Here is a 19,131-nt window from a genome sequence, read left to right as displayed (position 1 = left end):
TACTGATACCCGTATCCGTGTCGGTGCTACGTAGATGTTAGTTGCTCCAACACTCACAGAGAAATACAATTGTTATTATAGACTCAATAAGTTGATCGCAATAGACAAAAAAATAGTATATATGTGTGTATATAGAGAGAGAGAGATCATTGACTCTTCACTTTATTATCACAATCTGGTGAAAGGATTTTGTGCTTTAGGTGAATTTTTCTCCTCAAATAATCGGTGTCAGATGCTACATTTTTCACAAATGTACACCGGCAATTGCACAACACAATTAGGCTTTTGTAAGAGGACTTTCAGCAAGCAAACGTAGCGATTCCCTGACCCACCTTTGTTTATATACATAATGGTGTGGACACCAATTTTTTAACAATTACAATTGTCTGTCTCCAGCGATCTTGGTTCATATACAGCAAGCACTAACCGGATAATTGCATTCACAGGTCCGCATTCTGACACACAAGGGCGTGTTTACACTGAATATGTGCTCGAGATCCGGATTAGGCAGCAACTCCGTCATCAAGGACAAGTAGGTAATGAAGCTGGTGTTTCATCAATTAGAATCGACGCTATAACAGCATGGTACGATACACAATAACATAAACCTTTTATTAGAAGATGATCTGTTCAATAGCTCATCTGAGATATTTGATTACAAAGCAGTAATATAGCATGGTATCATACATAGGCGGTCAGAGTGACATGCAGCTTGTATCTGTAGTTCTGACATCTTCCTAGGAAGATCTTCACGAGCATACCAGAGTTCCAATATATTCGCAGAATTTGGACTAACATGACCGTCAATGCCTGTAAACTGCAAAGTCTTATTAATTAATAATCGATCCGAGGCAGGCAGACTATAACGAAAAAACTAGCCTAATGCAAATTTTAATAATCCGTAATCTAATTTCTGTCATGTCAGGGATTTGACGGCTTGTGCTACTTGTGAGTAGTTTGATCTGTGTCTTTAAGAGTGATACAACACCATGGACCTGACTCAGGAAACAAAAGATGGAGAAGTACCTAATTACATAGCCATTTCTGCCTGTAGAGCGGCCAGCTCGTCATCTTCTGTTTTACTACTCTGGGCAGAGGGCCGAGTGGACTGCTGAGCAGTAGGTACACGCATTGGAGCGGTAGGAGCTGCCGTGGTGGGTGCAAGCAGCTCTGCCTCCAACTCCTCCCCCTCCAAATCCGCAAGTTCAGCTTCCAGTTCATCCTATTCAAAACAGCAAAGATTAGGATTTCCCCTCTTTTGGCATTAGGGATGGGCATGAATCAATCCATGAATCCAATTCAAATTAATCAACTAACTTAGTTGATTAAGTTGAACTAGAGTGGATCAACAGATACCCATGGAACAAGACCCATGCCCATCCCTATTGGGCATGCACGAAAGCACAAGTGTGCTACACAGAGAGAGAGACCTCATCAAAATCAGCTGCTGCTCCCATAGGTGTTGACAGTAGATCCTGAATTTGTCTCATGTTATCCATATTGTCATTAATTTCATCCATCGTTTTGTCAACATCATCAATATTTCTGGAAAAATGACACAATTTTCCAATAAAAAGTCAAGAAACAAATATACCATATCTGCAAACCCAGAAGCAATAACTAAAATTAAAGAAGCAGTAAAGAGATGGCTCCTGATATCATTAGATTCACCACCACAATAAGTGTGTGACAGTATAATTGTACTATTTTGTAGCTCTAGTTAACCAGTCCATAGAGCACTAAACTACTCCAAACCAAAGTATACAGAAGCATAAACACTTAAATCTAACACGTATGCACTATTGTACTGGCACCATTGCAGATAATAGTTATTTGCTATGCTATCAATGCAAAACCTTGAGAACAGTAAAAGGCTAATAGCTGGCCATATCATATGACATTTTTCAGATATGCAACCAGAAATCAACAAAACTGTTCAAGGTTTAAGTGGACATAATTCTCATTTCTACTATATGATTATGAATTCTTTCTAAGACTTTCGCCAAGTATATTGCACCGCAGAGTCCAGCAAGTTATCTTTTCATCTGTAAGTGAAGTCACTAGACTTGCTTTGTTGTACCATTGCAGTCAGGAATCATTACGGAAGCTGAAAACCACTGAAATGGTTGCATAATAAGATGATCCAGGGTCCAAGTTAATACAGAGTGGTGACTAAGCTTCCCATCAGATATAGCCCATTAACAACGGATTATTTTTAAAGATTTGAATTAATTTAGATAAATTTTCAAAAACCCAAGAAAAACAAAAAAACAAGATAATTGATTCTAAGAGACGTAGCAGTAATATATAATGGTGCATACGTTGACTTGTGCATAGCTTTCATTGCCGATGCTCCAGTTCTCAATGCATCCACAGTCTCTGTTGTAGCTTTTGCAGCTTCCAGCATTATCATCTATAATAAGAAAAGGTAAGAAAAATAATATAATAAATCTAGAATAAAAATAATGATAACCAGATGGAAAACCAAACTAAATGGTTATTTGTGACTTCACCTGATCATGTATCCTCAGCTGGAAATTGCCAAGCTGCTCAATCTGTTGCTCATATAGCCTCTTCCTCTTCAAGCACTGAATTGCGGCTACAATGCGAAGTTCAAAGCTAACAGTTAAATCATTCTTCTCATTAAAACTCGTTAAGTTCAGAAAAAAGAAAATTCGTAATCTGTGATGAGTAAAAAATCTGAACCACCATGACTTACAGGGAAAAAAAAGTGCATGTGTTTTTTTATAAAAACAAAATGCAGTTATATAACAAGAGGAGCACCATGGAATCGTAAGACAGGCTTAAGTACAAAGAGTAGTATGGAATTCCCTGGTGTAGGCCATTAGCAACACAATAGTTAATGAGCATAGGTGCAAGAGGTGCTTGGAGCTAATTATTGAAAAGGAAACACTAGAGCACACATGGAACGCATAACACATCTCAGTGTCAGTGACAATTACCACCTCTGTTTATATTTAGTAATAGGGCAAAGACCACAGAAGAGAAGCATACAAAACATTATTCGGAGGTTCTCGCCAGCCTATTAAAATAGTGTGTCAATATAGAAACTTCCCATCATATACTAAGCTATTAATCAAATGGTGGTATGACAATATGACATGAGGTTACCAAGTATAAAAGCCGGCACACTAGTTCACCAAGAAGACTAGAAGTAGCAGTAGCAAACTAGGAATATAAGTAGCTGAATTGCTGAATAAGGTAGCATGGGGCCAAATTAAAATCAACAAGGTTATCAATGACTACCATTACATTTAAGTGGTTTCACAATATTATTGCAATAGCCAAAAAAAAAATTTGAGATGGTATAGTGTACCTCTTTTGTTCTTGGCTTTAGTGAAATTCTTGGCCTTCTCAACCTCAAGATTTGCCTTCTTAACTAGCAAATTTTCCTTCTTTTCTAACATTTCAAGAGTCTGAAATATATTAAGAAAGTTAGTTTGCAGGTAACAACTACAAGAACACTCGTAAGCCTTACATGCTTAATGAAAAGAAACCATTTATCCTGAAAATGCGAAAGCCATTTTAAACCCTATAGGATATATCATCCAAGCAACACAAATTAGTTAAGGCATCCAGTTCGGTAGTGCAGTGTTGAATTGGGATTGACAAAGTATCATCCATCCATGCATTGAATAATCCAGAGATTGAACAATCCACCAGAAGCAAGACAACCATTATGTGCATAGAGTCCCCTTCACCTTATTGGCTAGTTTTGTAGGTTCTGAAAGAGAGTGATTACAAGATTCACAAGAACCCAGTGCAACAAGAAGCATGTCAAAACCAATGTTTCCATACCTTCAAACCATGGAACTTAACTTTACCATCTAACCCTGAAATAGCAGCAACCTTTTCGTTCCAGAAAGAGAAATAGCAACAACCTTTACAAGCACAAAAAATATTTAGCTCCTACGCATACCCCGTTTGTCACTAATCGCAGAGGTAAGGAATAGCCGGCTTGTTAGCATAAATCTTGTCAAATCCGTCGTCCCAGTGGGATTACACCCCACAGCTGGGTTCAGGTTGCAATAGAAGCTGCAACTTGCACTTACAGAAAAGCTACAATAATTTGATCTACACCCGTAGGCACAGAACTCACAAATTGACTTATCAGCCTCTGAGATTAATTACCATACCGCAGTAAGAACTAATAAATCCTGTCAAAAATAACCTAATCTAACTGGGGCGTGGGGATTAATCGATCGATTCACCTCGTTGAGCTTGTCGAGCGAGGCCAACGCGGTGGCCTGGCTCTGCTCCCTGGACTTTCCGAACACCCTGCCGAACACGCCCGACATGGCCGCTGGTCGTCTGTCGCCTCCCACCGGATCGCCGCCCAACGATCGAACCAAATCTGTGAGAATAAAGCAACAAACAAACAAACACGGTAAGGGCGGCCGAAAGCAACCCGACTTTTTAGGTCGTATTCGATCGGGCGATCGGGCTCACCAGCGCGCTCCGCTCCTCTCGGGCCGCGCGCTCGCGATCCCCGCTTCGTCGGCCGGTGGGGCTCGTGGTCTCGGGACGACGGGAGTTGCGGCGCGCTGGGTTCTTAAGCGGGGGAGGCGGTTGGGAAGCGGGACGCGGGGTTGTTACCGGCCGGAGAAGGAAGGTGATGGCGTCAGAGCGGTGTGCGCGTAGCACAGGCAGGGCCGAGTCCGGGCTGGTGGGTCATTTAGAAGGCCGGGCCGAGATGGGCCTTTTTGTGCCCCTTGGGCGGCCGTGGGGATACTAGCGCAGCAATTCAGGGCCCGGGCCTGGCCCTATCGAGCATAAAGACGTTCAAATGGGCTGTGCTTATTGGGTCGGCCCGTGGCCTGGCACTGTAGGCACGACCTAGCTCGAGGCGAGCCGAGCTGTGTCTGGGCTGAGCGTATGGCACGGCGTGCCGGCATTGCACGACCTGGTTGAGATGGGTCGGCACGGGCATGGCCTAGCATGCCTTGACCTGTCTAGGCACGGTTTGGCCCGGCCTGGCACGGCACGCCTCGGCCTGGCTATGCACGACCGGCCCAGCTAGGCACGACTAACCTTTCCAAGCATGGCACGCACGGCTCGCCCGGGCCGGCCAGGAGCCGTTACGCGTGGGGCCGACTCAACTAGGCACGGATGGCACGAAAGGGCATGCGGGGTACGTCCGGTTTAACAGGTTAAACAGGTCGTGTCCAACCTGTTTAACCTGTTAGCTCGTTTTTTTTTAATTTTCTAACTGTTTTGTTACCGTTTGAGCTCTAAAAAATTTGATTTTTTTTTTGCAAAAATCATTATTTTTACCTCCACCCTGCCCTTCTATTACACATCAGCAATAACATTTGCTCTCTTATTTTCTCATCTCATTCTTGTTTGAAAGTTCTTTTAGAATTTGTGATAATTTGGCAAAATTAGTTTGTTGCCAAAAATTCGATAAAATTCAAAACCTCCATCCTGTTATCTTGAAGAAATATTAGGGAATTTTTGCATGGTTGTTCTATCTTATTTTATTATTTAATTATTTCTAACTTCGAATATTTGAATTTTTTTAGTGCCATTTGACATTAATTATGGACGTCGATGATTATGATAATACGTCCATCGATCATGATATTTTCTCTCGAAGGACTAATAGGGGGATTATGGCCATTTGATAGCAATGCTGCAGGTAAAGGACCCGAAGGTAAACCTTCGGTTGGTTCATATGCAGCAACACCTCTATCACCATGCTCTACAAGTGCGCACACATTAGCAAGCAACGGCTCTAAAAGATCAAGAGTTGTTACTTCCGAAAATTGGTAAAACTTTGAAAGGTTCTACAAAGAGGAAGATGAAAAAAGTGTCAGGTATGTTAGGTGTTATATTTACAAATATGAATTATCTGCAAAAGTCTCAGGTGGAACGGGGCACTTGAAAAGGCACGCCACAAGTTGCAAGCGAAAGAGTGGAGCAGACGGTGTTGCAGTACAACCTCGATGACTCTGTTCATCATTAGGAATATGTGTGAGGAACCATCCAAATAATATTCTAGTTAATCACCAAGTTAATCATTTACATAATCACGACTTCAACAATTAACTAGAATATCTTCTCAGTAGTCCCAGCACGTGTTTTATACCCAAGATCGGAACACATGTCTTTCGAACATAAGCAATCAGAATCAAGCTTAATAAAGAGCAAGTAATTAAATTATATTAAAAGTTCTTAACCATTAATAAGTTTAACAATTTATAGTAAAAGAGATCTAGGAAGAAACTAAAACTGATCAACTCCTAGCCAAAAGAGAACTTCGCAGCGGAAACAAAAGCTATAGACCACAAAAAGTGGGCGAAGCCATATACCTTTAGGCTTCACCACAAAAGCGCGACCATCGAGCAGTTGCCTACTCATGCTGTCACCCTTGGCAGGAGTGAAGTAGCTAAACACCGTCTTTCCCTCACTTGCAAAACCTGTAGAGCAGCTAAGTACGAAGATACTTGCAATACTTAATCCATATAGGGTACATATAAATAACCCGACTCTAAGGACCATGCATTGAGTCATTAGAAAAAAAAAGGCCACAAGATTAAATACATTAATATGCTTAAGCAATCTAAACACATATGTGTGAGCACCTATGCTTAACCAACATACCCTGTAACCAACAACTTGCACATAAATGTAAATGAAAATATAGCAATACATCAATAACCAACATCAACATTTCCCAATAGGCCATCCATACCATCGTCCCACACTCATAACTCTACGATTGATGCGAATGGACAGAAGCATGCTTATGACCAAGAGCGCGGCAATTCAAATTATTTTTACACCCTGCATGGGGTACTTCTTTACCTACACAACTTGAGGACCATACGGCTCACAAACCCACGCAAGGGGTACTCGAGTCAACCTTTCCCAATAAGTCCCAACCATTTGCTCATGTGCTGATAGGTGCGGGGATCATCCAGAATTACTTCCGGAGAAAACTGGATACCCCTATAAACCTGCTCGCTCACACCATCGACTCGCATGCTAAAAGACCACAGCTACAAAGGTATTCGGCTTGTCGTTTCCATAATACGACATGTAGTAAGTACGAAAAGTGCTAAAGCCAAGGACACCGATGGACGGTGCTTAAACAATACAAAATGATCTATGGTGCCGGGGCTCCTCTCCTGAACTACCCCGTGGAACTCCTCCGAGGCATAAGACACCCCTAACACCGCCCACATCTCATCTCATGCTTACAACTCACCCAACCAACATAATCAATATTATCATAGTCAACCGTAATTAAGCCTATAGCTCGCGAGCGATGAAATACTCCACCACTCGACTTCTACCGGTGACCTATGCATCGCTAAGCATTTCGAATGACTTTATAAATTAGACATCAACAATATCGCTAACGCTACAAGGATGTGGATATTTAACAACTCAAGGTAGAGGTAATGCAATCAACATAGGTTTTACTCACATAAACCCGACATTGACTCGCAACACATGCAAACATACATAGAGCATATCATATCAATTTTAGATTCCACACTTCAATTCAAAGGGTGCAATATGCTTAGATTCTTACCTTGTTGCTCTGATGGTTGCCTAATATTCCCAGCACAACACTCACAGAACTCCGGGAGGTTGGTGTCGCCTTCAACCACGATTGCGCCATGCTTCGGTTCTTTGTTCACTAAAGAAGAACGCATGCAATGATGAGCATGAATGAAGTGCAACAATACATGCTATAATATGTATATGATGAAATGCCATAAAATATACTTTATAATGCATGAAAATATTTTTTCCTAGCTAGAACAAGTCATAAGAAGACTATCAAAATTGGTTTTATGATTTTTGGACTTGTAAAGAATTAACAGTGAATTAATGAAACCTCAACCTAATTAATTTATCTTATAAATTAATTAATTATTTCATGGCTAGGGATATTTTTAATAGGTAGATTAGGGTATTATGAAACAAAAAAATTGGTTTCATAAGTTTTGGAGCTACGGAGAATTTATTATGAATTTTACAATTTTTGGCAAGTGGTGAACTGCGCTGAAACTGTACTGTCTGAGTTGACCGCAGTCTGACCACCCCTATTGGTGGTCAGACCTTGGGAAAATGTGGTCAGACCGCTGGCGTGCATAGAGATTTGGGGTCTAGCGATCAGACCGGCCCGGGGGGCGGTCCGACCCTAAGAATGGCAGTTAGACCGCTAGAAAACGTGGTCCGACCGCTGTGCTCAGCCGGGAGCACTTGGTGAGCTCACTGGCGATGATTCTGGTGGTTTTTGGGTGGGGATTTTGGACCTAAAGCATCATCTTGACCTCCTCTAATGCGTAGGATAACAAGCACACGCCAAAAACGACTGAAACTCGGCTATTGCCTCTAATGGCGGTGAAGGCCATTGTTGAGCTCGATGAGCTCAAATCTGGTCAATCTAGCTAAGGGGAAGGAATGGGAGGGGGTCTAGGGTGTTCACCACGTCCTAGCAAGCATGTGGTTCGGTCGTGGAGGTTGGGGAATGACCGGAGCTCGAAATCACCGTCGAGGAGGTGGTGGATGGCTTGAGGAGGAAGAAAACATTGCTGAGGAGCTCGGGCTCGACGGGGAAAACCACCTCCAGTGGAGGAGCTCTCCGAAGACCTCCTCCTTGGCCTCCCCTCCTTGCTCCTCCTCTCCACCAACTCTCTTGGCCGGTTGGGGAAAAAATGAGAGAGAGGGTGTGAGAAAGTGTGCACGTTGAGGAGAGAGCAAAAGAAAGCGATCGATCTACTTAACCCGAGCCTCTGTGTGCTGGTGGTCGGGCCGCGGGAAATGGTTTTTTTTGTCTTTCCTCTATTTTTCTCAACCTCACATTAGACTTGTCTTTTTGTCTTTCCTCTATTTTACTCAACCTCACGTTAGACTTATCTTTGTGTTACTTGATCTTCGTGGCATTATGAGTGCAAACTTTGAATATAGCCTTGAGAGCATTCTTGATAAAAGAAGGAGAGCCACGTGAGGAAGATCGACGCCTCGGAGCCGCCCTTTGTGCACTTGGAGCCTCGGGTGGAGGAGAAGGTGGAGGTGTAGAGGATTTTGTGCTCACCAACCTCATCCTGTAGGGCTCATGCTTTACTTCTTTGAAAAAAGGTCTTCTTGGTGACCTTCTCAAGCATATACATGATGTACGATGCATAAGCACAACTTCAGGTAGGAGAGTGTGATGCGGTATGAATCTCCTCCCATATAAAATCCACCGCACTAAAAGGAGCGGCCTCATTAGACATCCTAGCGAGAAGGTTTCTTGAGATACCTTGTGCCGTTGTGGCGTCTTCACTTTTTGGAGCCAATGTGAGACAGAACAAGGAGTTGGCATATTTGTAAAAAGACCTCATGCCCATAACCATGCCATGGGTCACCTTTCCATGATCCTCATACATAAAGTCCATGTCTTCGGTGGAGAGTTGGTTCTCATTGTGAATCTTGGGTCTTTTATGTATCTCGGACATCAAATCCAAATACATGAGCAAAATCCCAATATGTAATCCTGTATTGCTCTACCTCGATCATCCATAACATGGTTTGATTGTTCTCATGGTCATACCAAGGTGCTGCATAAAATTGAGCAATCACCTCATCACTCCAATCACATTTCAAATTCATGAGATCTTTGATCCTTTTCTCCTCACAAGCTGCAATAATTTCATTGAAAATTGGATCATTCTTCCTTTCCATGTAATTCCAATCAATCCATTGCATTGGGGTTATCGACTTCTTCTTGGTAAGGATCGCAGTTTCATAAAAGTTGACTTGGAAATCACTCCAAAAGCAATGATCAGCCACATTTTTCACATATTCAAACGGATTCTCGTATCTTTCCGTTTTCACTTTGCGTGCCTTTTTCATGTAGTTCACAACTTGTTTGGACGTATCCATTGTCGTATGTGTTCTGAGAGGCCTGTGAAGCTTCAAAGGACCCAACATGGGACTTTCCTCTTCCTCAATCTCTTCTTGCCTTTGAGTACTAGAACTGGAGGCCACAACTTTTCCTTTGCCTCTATCTCTTGTTGTTCCTCTTCCTCTTCCTCTTCCTCCTCGAGGTGCCAAAGCACCACCACGAGGTACATTGGCGGTTTAGACCGCCTCATCAATTCGAATACCACCAGCTTGGGTTTTCTTCACCTTCCTAACAACCTTGCGAACTCGCTCCTGTCTACCACAATTGCCACTTCTGCTGCCACTGCCACCACAATCAACTAGTTGCAAAGGGGCATCATCTTGAGCTTGCGGAACAAGCTTTTGTTTCAACCTCCTTTTATAGGTGAGACCTTTTTCCCTCTCATGAACCATCTTGATTACCCTGAGATAGATATGGATCACATACATGAGATAGGAGAAAGATTGCACAAGAATTGGAGTGGAGGAAGAAAAGATGAGTGGGCAGACACTGGACAACCCGAAGTATCCGGATCAACCCGGATACTCTGGGTAGCCTGACTCCGAAACAAAGACTATGGTTTGGATGATTTATCTAATACATTGCAAAATCCTAGGAGTATGTGGTTCTAGGATGGATAAGGAACATTTCTACCAAAAGAATTCGACTCTAGATCAAGACACTGAGAGATCGGGTTAAACATTCTTGAGGAGTACCTTTAGATCACACGATGCACCAAGTGTCGATCCGGAGGGAGGGCCGGAGAATCCGACCTAGAGTTGAAGGTGATTTGATGATTGTCGGTGTATTCAGAACCAGGGGTCCCTAAGTCCCGAGACCAGGCCGGCCATCCGCCACATGTCACCACCCTGCAAGGTAAGAAGAAGCTAAGTCCCGGGAGAAGGTGCTCGGGGCCGCCGCCTCTGGTTCCCGAGCACCCTAGTTCCCCGATGATCCGCAGAGCCCAAATACCGGGAAAGAAGTGCTCGGGAGAGAGTGCTCGGGACTGCACGTGGCAGCCCCCGAGGACTCGGTGCCCCGAAGGTCCCACCGAAGTGCTCGGGAGAGAGTGCTCGGGGCTGCACGTGGCAGCCCCCGAGGACTCGGTGCCCCGAAGGTCCCACCGAAGTACTCGGGAGAGAGTGCTCGGGGCTGCACGTGGCAGCCCCCGAGGACTCGGTTCCCCGAAGGTCCCACCAAGTGCTCGGGAGAGAGTGCTCGGGGCTGCACGTGGCAGCCCCCGAGGACTCGGTGCCCCGAAGGTCCCACCGAAGTACTCGGGAGAGAGTGCTCGGGGCTGCACGTGGCAGCCCCCGAGGATTCGGTGCCCCGAAGGTCCCACCGAAGTGCTCGGGAGAGAGTGCTCGGGGCTGCACGTGGCAGCCCCCGAGGACTCGGTTCCCCGAAGATCCCCCCGAAGTACTCGGGAGAGAGTGCTCGGGGCTGCACGTGGCAGCCCCCGAGGACTCGGTTCCCCGAAGGTTCGCGCAAGATCATTCGACGACCCGAAGGGTCCCGTCATCAGGATGTCATCCAGTCAAAGGCCCAATGCCGCATTTAATAGGCACGCGCGGCCTGACATCCTGACATCCTGACATTCTCAGCTGCCCACGCCCCAGTGTCAGACCCTGCCATGCACTGGCAGGGGGGCGTGGGTCCATTAAATGCACGGGTCCCGTCCCGTTTCACCCGGGTGCCTCGGGATAACGTTGCCAGAATCGAAACGCTCCGCCGGCCACCCTGCCCTAGTAGAAAGACAAGACAGGGTGGGCGCACCGGGCACCTCTGAGGCTGCCCGGTGGGCCCCCTTTATGGCGCCCGGAGGCTTCCACAGTGGCGGGTGGTCGGATGCGCGCCGCATTTCTCCACCGCCCCTGTCACTTCGCCAAGACGAAATGATGACGCCTTTCTCCATGGCACCTTGGCATTCGCATCCCCTCTTTCCCATTCAGGATATGTCGAGGTCGGCGCGCCTATAAAAGGAAAGAATGAAGAACACGTAAAGGGTGTGGTGTGTGAAGAAGAGGACGCAGACGCTCAAACCCGCTCAAGCCAAGCTAGAACACGAGAGCCTCAAGCTCTCAGTAGGTGTCTCTCTCTTGTAATCAGATACATCCTTGAAGAATTCCCTTCAAGGGCAGATATAACACTCACACAGGAGTAGGGTGTTACGCCTCCGTGCGGCCCGAACCTGTCTAAACCCCAGTGCACCCATTTTTCTCGCGTCAGGGCGATCATCTCCCACCAGCCATTGCATTTGTTTCCGTTCCCGCTTATTTCCCAACAAGCTTATCCAGGATCATCCCCCCGGCCGAATCTCTAAAAAGGGGTCTCTCGGGATCCCTACGACAGGAGTTCATCCTCCGACAGCTGGCGCGCCAGGTAGGGGGGAGTATCCCTGGATTGTTTGTTTTACTTTTCTCCGCAGGAAAAGATGGCCGGTGGGCACCGTCTCCAGCGTTTCGGCTCCACTTCTAGTGACGGAGCGCTGCCCAACGTCAGAAGGAGCCCAGTCGCTGCTGCATGCCAGCAGCAGCCGCCATCCGCGGGCGCAGTTCTTCCCGCTCAAGGGGATCGAGGCGCTGGGCCCTTCAGGGCCACCGCCGCCGCTGCCGACTCACTTTCCGACCCCCAGCAGGTGGTCGGGACCCCGGCCGCTAGGTCCGCCTCTGGACCACGTCGGGTGCCGCCTCGGCGCAGGCTCGCTTTCAGCGAGGCCAGCCCAGGGAGCGCGCTGCTTGCAGCACATGCTCTCCTTAGGCATCCGCCCGTTCAGGCCATGCCGAACACTCCGGAAGGTCGGTGGATCCAAGATGTCGTTGCTTTGGTCGGCACTGCTCGTCGCCAGGTGCAGGCCGGGAGTCCTCGCACCACTTCTCAGCATGGTGCCGCCAGAGCCGGCTCCTCAACGGGCAACACCCGCACGGGCCGAGGGGTCTCCAGGCGGAGTGCCGTCCCCCTGGCCATGTCTGAAGCCCGAGACCTCCGCTTGCGCCTTGACGAGCGGAGGGGCCACGAGGATGCCCGAGTTACTCTCGAGCGTCAGCGGGAGACCCGGCAGGGGGTCGGGGCAGAGGACCAGGCTTCCTCTCTCCCGGCCCAAGGCCACCGGGGATCCCCGGTTCACCGCCACTCGTCACCAAGGACCACCGCTCGCGCTGCGGGATACGGCACCGGCTGCCGTGCCTTCACCACCGAGCTCCGCCGGGTCAGGTGGCCTTCCAAGTTCCGCCCCGAGCTGCCGGAGAAGTACGACGGCCGTCGAGTTCCTCCAAATCTACACGACGGCCGTCCAAGCGGCCGGAGGCAGCGAAAAGGTGATGGTAAACTACTTTCATGTTGCCCTGAGGGGCTCCGCCCGCTCTTGGCTTATGAACTTACCCCTAGGGTCTATCGGCTCCTGGGATGACCTGCGCCACCAGTTCGTGGCCAACTTTCAGGGCACGTTTACGCGCCCCGGTTTGGAGTGCGACCTTCATGCCGTCCAACAGCAGGAGGGGGAAACGCTACGGCGCTTTATACAGCGCTTCAGCCAGGTTCGCAACACCATTCCTCGAGTGGCCCCCCATGCTGTTATTGTTGCTTTCCGGCAGGGCGTCCGCGATGAGCGGATGCTCGAAAAGCTAGGTACGCACGAGATCGAGACCCCTGCGGAACTCTTCGCACTGGCCGATAAGTGCGCCAAGGCTGCGGAGGCCAGGGCGTGGCATGCTCCTCGCCCCACCTCCGACCAGCCAAGTTCTTCCCGCTCCCATTGAGCCAGCCCAGGTCCCTGCTCATAGGGTGCCGCAAGAGCCCGACCACCGGCAAGAGCGCCGGCCGAGTGTCGATCGACGCCCCGCCAGGGCCCCTGCTCGGGCTCCTCCTCGGGCCTCCATACCCACCAGAGCCTCGGCTCCAGCAAGGGCCCCGGCTCCAGCAAGAGCCCCGGCCCCCGGCCGAGTTCCTGTTCCAGCGAGGGCCCCCGTTCCCGCGGGGCCCGAGCCAGGTAAACGGTGTCCTATACACCAGACCAGATGGCACGACCTCACGGAGTGTCGTACGGTCAAAGGACTCGTGGAGCAGCGCCAGAGGGAGCGCGACGAGTCCCGCGGAGGAGGCGATACTGAGGTCGTCCCCAACAACGCCGAGCTCGGCTTCCAAGAGCCCGAGCATGCCGTCGCCTTCATCGAGCATCTCCGACGCTTCTACCCGTAGATGGTCATGCTCGCGGCTCAGGTCAGCAAGGCCGGGGGCTTCTCCCCGCCCAAGCAGTCCGAGGGCTTCGCCCCTTGGGTAAGTCGCTGTCGCCCAACCTTGTAAATATTACGCATTCAGTATTTCAATAAGCAACCGCTATGTCAAAATATTTTTTCTGGATTCCGTATGTTTAATCTGTCTGGTGAGGTGCTCGGTTGTGCGAGAAAAAGTTCGCTCTCTCTTTTTCCCCGTTGATAAAAGAATCCCAATCGGTATACATGCGAGCAGTCGCCGCTGACTTACGTCCGACATGGTAGGCTATGGTATTCGGTGTCGTGGAAGGCTCCCGGGCACTAACCGAGTTTCGGGGTGCTCTGGGTAATCCCATCACTCGAGCTGCTCGAGTAGGCCGGAGCTCAGGCCCCCGGAGCGGGTTGTCGGTGCTCGGTCTGGTCTGTCATACCCGGGCGCCACCGAACCGTAGGACCTCTGGGTTACACCTTTGCCCGCTCTTGTCCGCCGGTTCGGGTATTCGAGAGATCTCGGGTCGAAAATGAGAGCAGTCTATAGCAAGTACCGCACTGACAGAGCGCACCAGACAAAGAAAACCTATTTTTTCTCTTAAGTCACAGGCTGGCGATCACGAGCAGCTCGGCCGCGAGGGCTTCAATGCCCCGGTCTCTGGTCGGCCCCAAGGGTCCTCGGGTGGTCCTACCACTTAGGCATGGGTGGTCGAGATCACCCGACCCTAGGATCCTCGTACGCCTTCCGGGCGCTCGGGCGCCCCGTTGAAAGAATTAAGTTCCCGGGCACCCGAGCTCGGAAGCACATCCCTCCTGGATCGGTGGGCCGGAAGGCCGACAGCTGTCCGGTGAGTGGTTATATTCAGACAAATCTACTTTCAGTAAATTTATGTTCCCGAGTCATTCTCGGGGGCTCTCGCGCCTTAATCTGTTCGGTGAGGTGTTTTCCTCGCACGCAAAAACCCTGCCGCGTGTCTACTTTTTCCCAGAACGACAGAGCGGTTTGCAGAAAAGAGTAGCGCGCGTGCGATAATGTCTGACCGAAGCCCTTCGTGGTGGTCGTGGTGTTCGGTCCGCTTTTAAGGACCCCGAGCACTACCGAGTCCTCGGGTACCCTGGGTAATCCTATCGCTCGAGCTACTCGGGTAGTCCGGAGCTCAGGTCTCGAGGGCGGGCTGTCAGTGCTCGGTCCGGCCCGTTTTAAGCCCGGGCACCACCGGACCGCGAGGACTCTTGGTCACATTCTCGCCCGCATGCGTCTCCCTTCTACTAACTGAGTGGTCGCAAAGTGAAAAAGTGTTCATTAGGCACGGCGTGTTCCGAGCGGGATCGATCTATCTCCCGGACAAGGGAGTCTGTGTTTTCATTTCTTAACCTAGGCAATGCGGACTCGCGAGAGCTCGAGGGCTGGCTGCGCCAACGTCAGCGATCGGAACAACTTCGTTTCTCGGGGATGGGAAGGTCGGGAACGGCCCGACTGAGTACTCCCCGGGACTTCCAGGCAGAACACCAGAAGAAGCATCATACACTCAGAGAAACTGGAGTTGTGAGCTCAAGGAAAAATTGCCATTAATATTCACAGGATAGATACAAGGCATTTTCTAAGAGTTCACTCCTACATCTACATTCATCAAGATAACAAAAGAAAAAAGACTGCAAAAGATCTAGTCGGCAGCAGAGGCGTCGGCTGAGTCCTCTGAGTCGTCCCCGGGGGCTGGCGGCGGCGGCACCTCTCGCCTGAAGCCGGCCGCCACCTCGGCGGCGGTACTCCGGACCGCTGCCCGGGCGGCCTCTCCCTCAGCCTCGACCACTCCCTCCCGCGCCGGCTCCAGCGGGAAGTTAGGGTCCCTGCTTCGGTAGCAGGCCAGGACGTGCTCGGCCACTGCATGCGCTAAGCCACGTCCCTCCCGGGTGGCGAGTTCCTGGACCGCCCAAGGCAGGGCCTCGAGATGCTCGCAGACCTGCTGCAGCCCCAACACTTGTCGTCCGGGGCCGTCGCCCTTCTCGCCTCCAACGAGCCGTCCGAGACCACCCTTCTCTACGGCTCGCCGCATCTGCCGGAGTACGTCTTCCAGCATATGCTCGAGGTTGACCCGCGAGACAAAGGCGGTCTCGAGCTTCTCCTTGGCGGCCCGCAGCTGTGCCTCAAGTCCCTGGTCCCCGACCGGACCGGAAGAACCGCCAACTGCTGCGGGGGCGGCAGCCTGCTTCACCTTGGCCACCATCTCGGATAAAGCACGTTCACGGGCGGTCAGTTCCGCCTCGTGCTTCGCGTTCTGCTCCACCTTGGTCGCCATGGCCGCCGCCGCCAAGTCAGCCTCGCCTTCTCGACGACTCAGTTCGCCTTCTCGGCGACTTAGCTCGCCCTCCCGCCGGGCCAGCGCGTCCTCCTTCTGGGCCACCGAAGTCTCCCGGGCGTCGAGATCCGACGCCGACAACTCATTGTCCACCTCCCGCAAGGAAACGACCTCCTCCCAACGGTGGATCTCCTCCCTGATCTTCCGAAGGTCGTCTTCCCTGCGCTGGAGGTCAGCGCACGTCTTCTCGGCCGCGCCCTCCCGGCGGGCCAGCTCGGCTTGCCGCTCCTCCGCCGCCTGCTCCCGGGCTGCGACTGCCACCTCCCTCTCCTGCGCCTGCCCCATCCTGGCAAGGGCCTCGGCAGCTTGCTGCCTCGATGCCTCAGCCAAGCGGGCGGCGTCTTCTCGTTCCCGCGCGGCTTCTGCCCGCGCGGTCTTCAAAGTTTCTCGTTCCCGCGCGGCTTCCGCGCGGATGTCTTCTAGGAGCTTCTGCTCCCGCGCGGCCGCCGCGCGGGCCTCCTCCTGAGCGCCCGCCAGCCGCGCCTTCTCCGATGCCAGGCGGGCGCGCTCGGCCTCGAGCTCCCCCTCCTTGGCGTTCACCGCTGCGCCCAGCCGCCCAACCGCTACTTGGACGCCTTCAATGGCGGCCAGGAAAGGATCGGCGGGCTGGCCGGGCACCGGTGGGGCCCAGGCTTCTCCGCAGAGTGCCTCCAGGGGGGCCGAGCTCTCCGCAGAGCCTTGCACCGCCATCCGCCCCGGGCTCTGCCTGCCCGGGGTAGGCTCCGCCGGCGCCGAAGACTCGGGCGGCGGCCGCATTCCCGCATCGGCCGCCCTGTCCACCGGCCCCGGCAGAACATCCACCTCCACCGTTATCCGCCCCGGGCTCTCCGCGCCCGGGGTAGGTTCCACCGGCGCCCTCCTCTCGGCCGCCGCCTCCGCCTCTCACCCAGTGGCCGTCACGTCAATTGGCACCTCCGCCGTTCCTGTGCCGGCCTCTGTCGGCGCAGCCGGCGGGCTCGGCTCTGGCCTTGGCGCCCGCGCTTTCCCCGGCGCGGTGGCACCCGCGGTCGGCCTACGGGAGACAAATGAAAAATGTCAAAAGCTTAGTTCGGGCCAGAAATGCCCAGGAAAAAGCAAGAAAGGAGGCTCACCGATACTGCCACTTGGCCGCTGGGAGCCTAATGTCCGGGTCCGGTGCCGTCGGTCCAGACTCCTCCCGCCGCCTCTTCCGCTGGGGGTTCGGCGTGGCCGCTGCGCGGGCCTCGGGTGCCGCCGCGCGGGGCTCCGGATCAGCCGCGCGGGTCTCTGGCGCCGGCGCAGCCCCCATCCGCACCAGCCGCGGCGCCAGCACCGGGAACGCCGCCGCCGCCTTCGGCGACGGCGGAGAATCCGGTACTAGAATTAGGGCCCTGGGACGCTTTCCCCGGTCTCCCGGCGCCACCTCCTCTACGACTTCAGTGGTGCCCTCCTCTCTGGCACGGCGGCTGCCGCCTGCGGCGACCCCTTCGCCAGCCTGCGCCGAACTGCCAGTGACCTCCTCGCCAAGTAGTTCCTCCAGCCCGGGGAGTTCGGAGGCCTCAGGACTCCGGCTTCTTGGCCGGTCCACGGGCCCCTGGGCGTCGAACTCCGGCAGCCGCCTCATGATGGCCACCCGGTTGGGGTTGGCACAGAGTGCCATCTCCGGCCACGGGAGTTCCGCCAGGCCCATGTCCTCCATTCCGGTGATTACCCTTGTCATCCCCCGCAGTTCCGCCGGCCCCAGATCCCAGCTCGCTCCAATCTGGGTCCTGGTGATGTCCTCCGGCCCGGTGGAGAACCAGCTCGGCCGGGCCCGTTCTCGCAGAGGCGCCAACCGACGGCGCAGAAAATCCGCCACCACCATGACGGAGGTCAGCCCGGACTCGCGCAGCTCCAAGATGCGCTCCAGCACCGGCTTCAGCCTCGCGTCTTCTGGCGGCGGCGCCTCCCACGTCGATCGCCGAGGTTCCGCCGCCTTCTCTGGCAATTCGAGGCGCTCGTGGGGATCGATGTCGACGAAGAACCAGTCCCATCGCCATTCCTCCCACTTGCTGCGCAGCACCTGGGGAATGTAATGGTCCCCCAGGCCTTCCCGGAGCCGAAGGTTGCAGCACCCCGCGACGTCCGCCGTGGAGTGCCCCCTCTTCTTCCCCACCGGCCGAAGGACGAAGAAATGGCGAAGCAGCGTCGCCGACGGCATCACCCCCACGAACATTTCGCAGAGATGTGCGAAGACCGCCAACGCCACGACGGAATTGGGGCTTAGGTGCACCATTTGAATGCCGTACGTCTCCAGCACTTGCAGGAAGAAGGCGGAGAACGGCGGCACCAACCCCGCCGCCACAAAGGAGGTGAAGAGGATGGTCCACCCTGGGACGGTCGTCGCTGGCGTCAGGCTCGCCGGCGTCACCACTACAGCACCTGCTTGCCCCTCCGGCACCAGCAGTTTCCTGATCTTGTCCGCCGCCTCCTCGTTTCTCAGACGAGACTCCGGCAAGATGCTGTCCGAAGCCTTGTCACGGCGTCCTCCTCCAACCCTCGTCATCTCGGCAAGAATGAAAGGTATTTTGGTGGTGAAAAGAGAGAGAGAAGGAAGAATGCTCCGGTCGCCTGAAAAATCCCTAAAGGCTTCGGAGCACGAAGAAGGCAAGAGCACAAGTGCAAGAGAGCGTAAAAAGGGGAACGGACTGTTCCATTCCCCCTTTTTATA

At 51.9% G+C, this 19,131-nt stretch overlaps 2 protein-coding genes across 5 annotated transcripts in view; both read right to left on the bottom strand.

The window, feature by feature from the left end:
• LOC133927010 (protein transport protein SFT2-like) overlaps positions 1–19,131 on the bottom strand; it is a 63,027-nt gene that overhangs the window by 4,268 nt on the left and 39,628 nt on the right. The window lies entirely within an intron of this gene.
• Positions 587–4,661, bottom strand: LOC133927007 (vacuolar protein sorting-associated protein 32 homolog 2-like). Of its 2 annotated transcripts, none has more exons than XM_062373227.1 (8): positions 4,471–4,661; positions 4,233–4,375; positions 3,338–3,437; positions 2,514–2,599; positions 2,322–2,413; positions 1,431–1,545; positions 1,027–1,222; positions 587–810 (listed from the first exon to the last, which is right to left on the bottom strand). In XM_062373227.1, exons 2-7 carry the CDS (start codon positions 4,317–4,319, stop codon positions 1,031–1,033), a joined length of 672 nt encoding a protein of 223 aa, XP_062229211.1. In that variant the 5' UTR covers positions 4,320–4,375; positions 4,471–4,661; the 3' UTR covers positions 587–810; positions 1,027–1,030. The 2 variants fall into 2 exon arrangements, with proteins under 2 accessions (XP_062229211.1, XP_062229210.1); XM_062373226.1 differs by having other exon boundaries at positions 587–817; positions 4,471–4,659.

The sequence above is a fragment of the Phragmites australis genome, chromosome 8 (assembly GCF_958298935.1).
Source record: "Phragmites australis chromosome 8, lpPhrAust1.1, whole genome shotgun sequence".
Classification (NCBI taxonomy): Eukaryota; Viridiplantae; Streptophyta; class Magnoliopsida; order Poales; family Poaceae; genus Phragmites; species Phragmites australis.
Note: the sequence above shows the minus strand (reverse complement) of the source record. Positions and strands in the feature narration are given on the sequence as shown.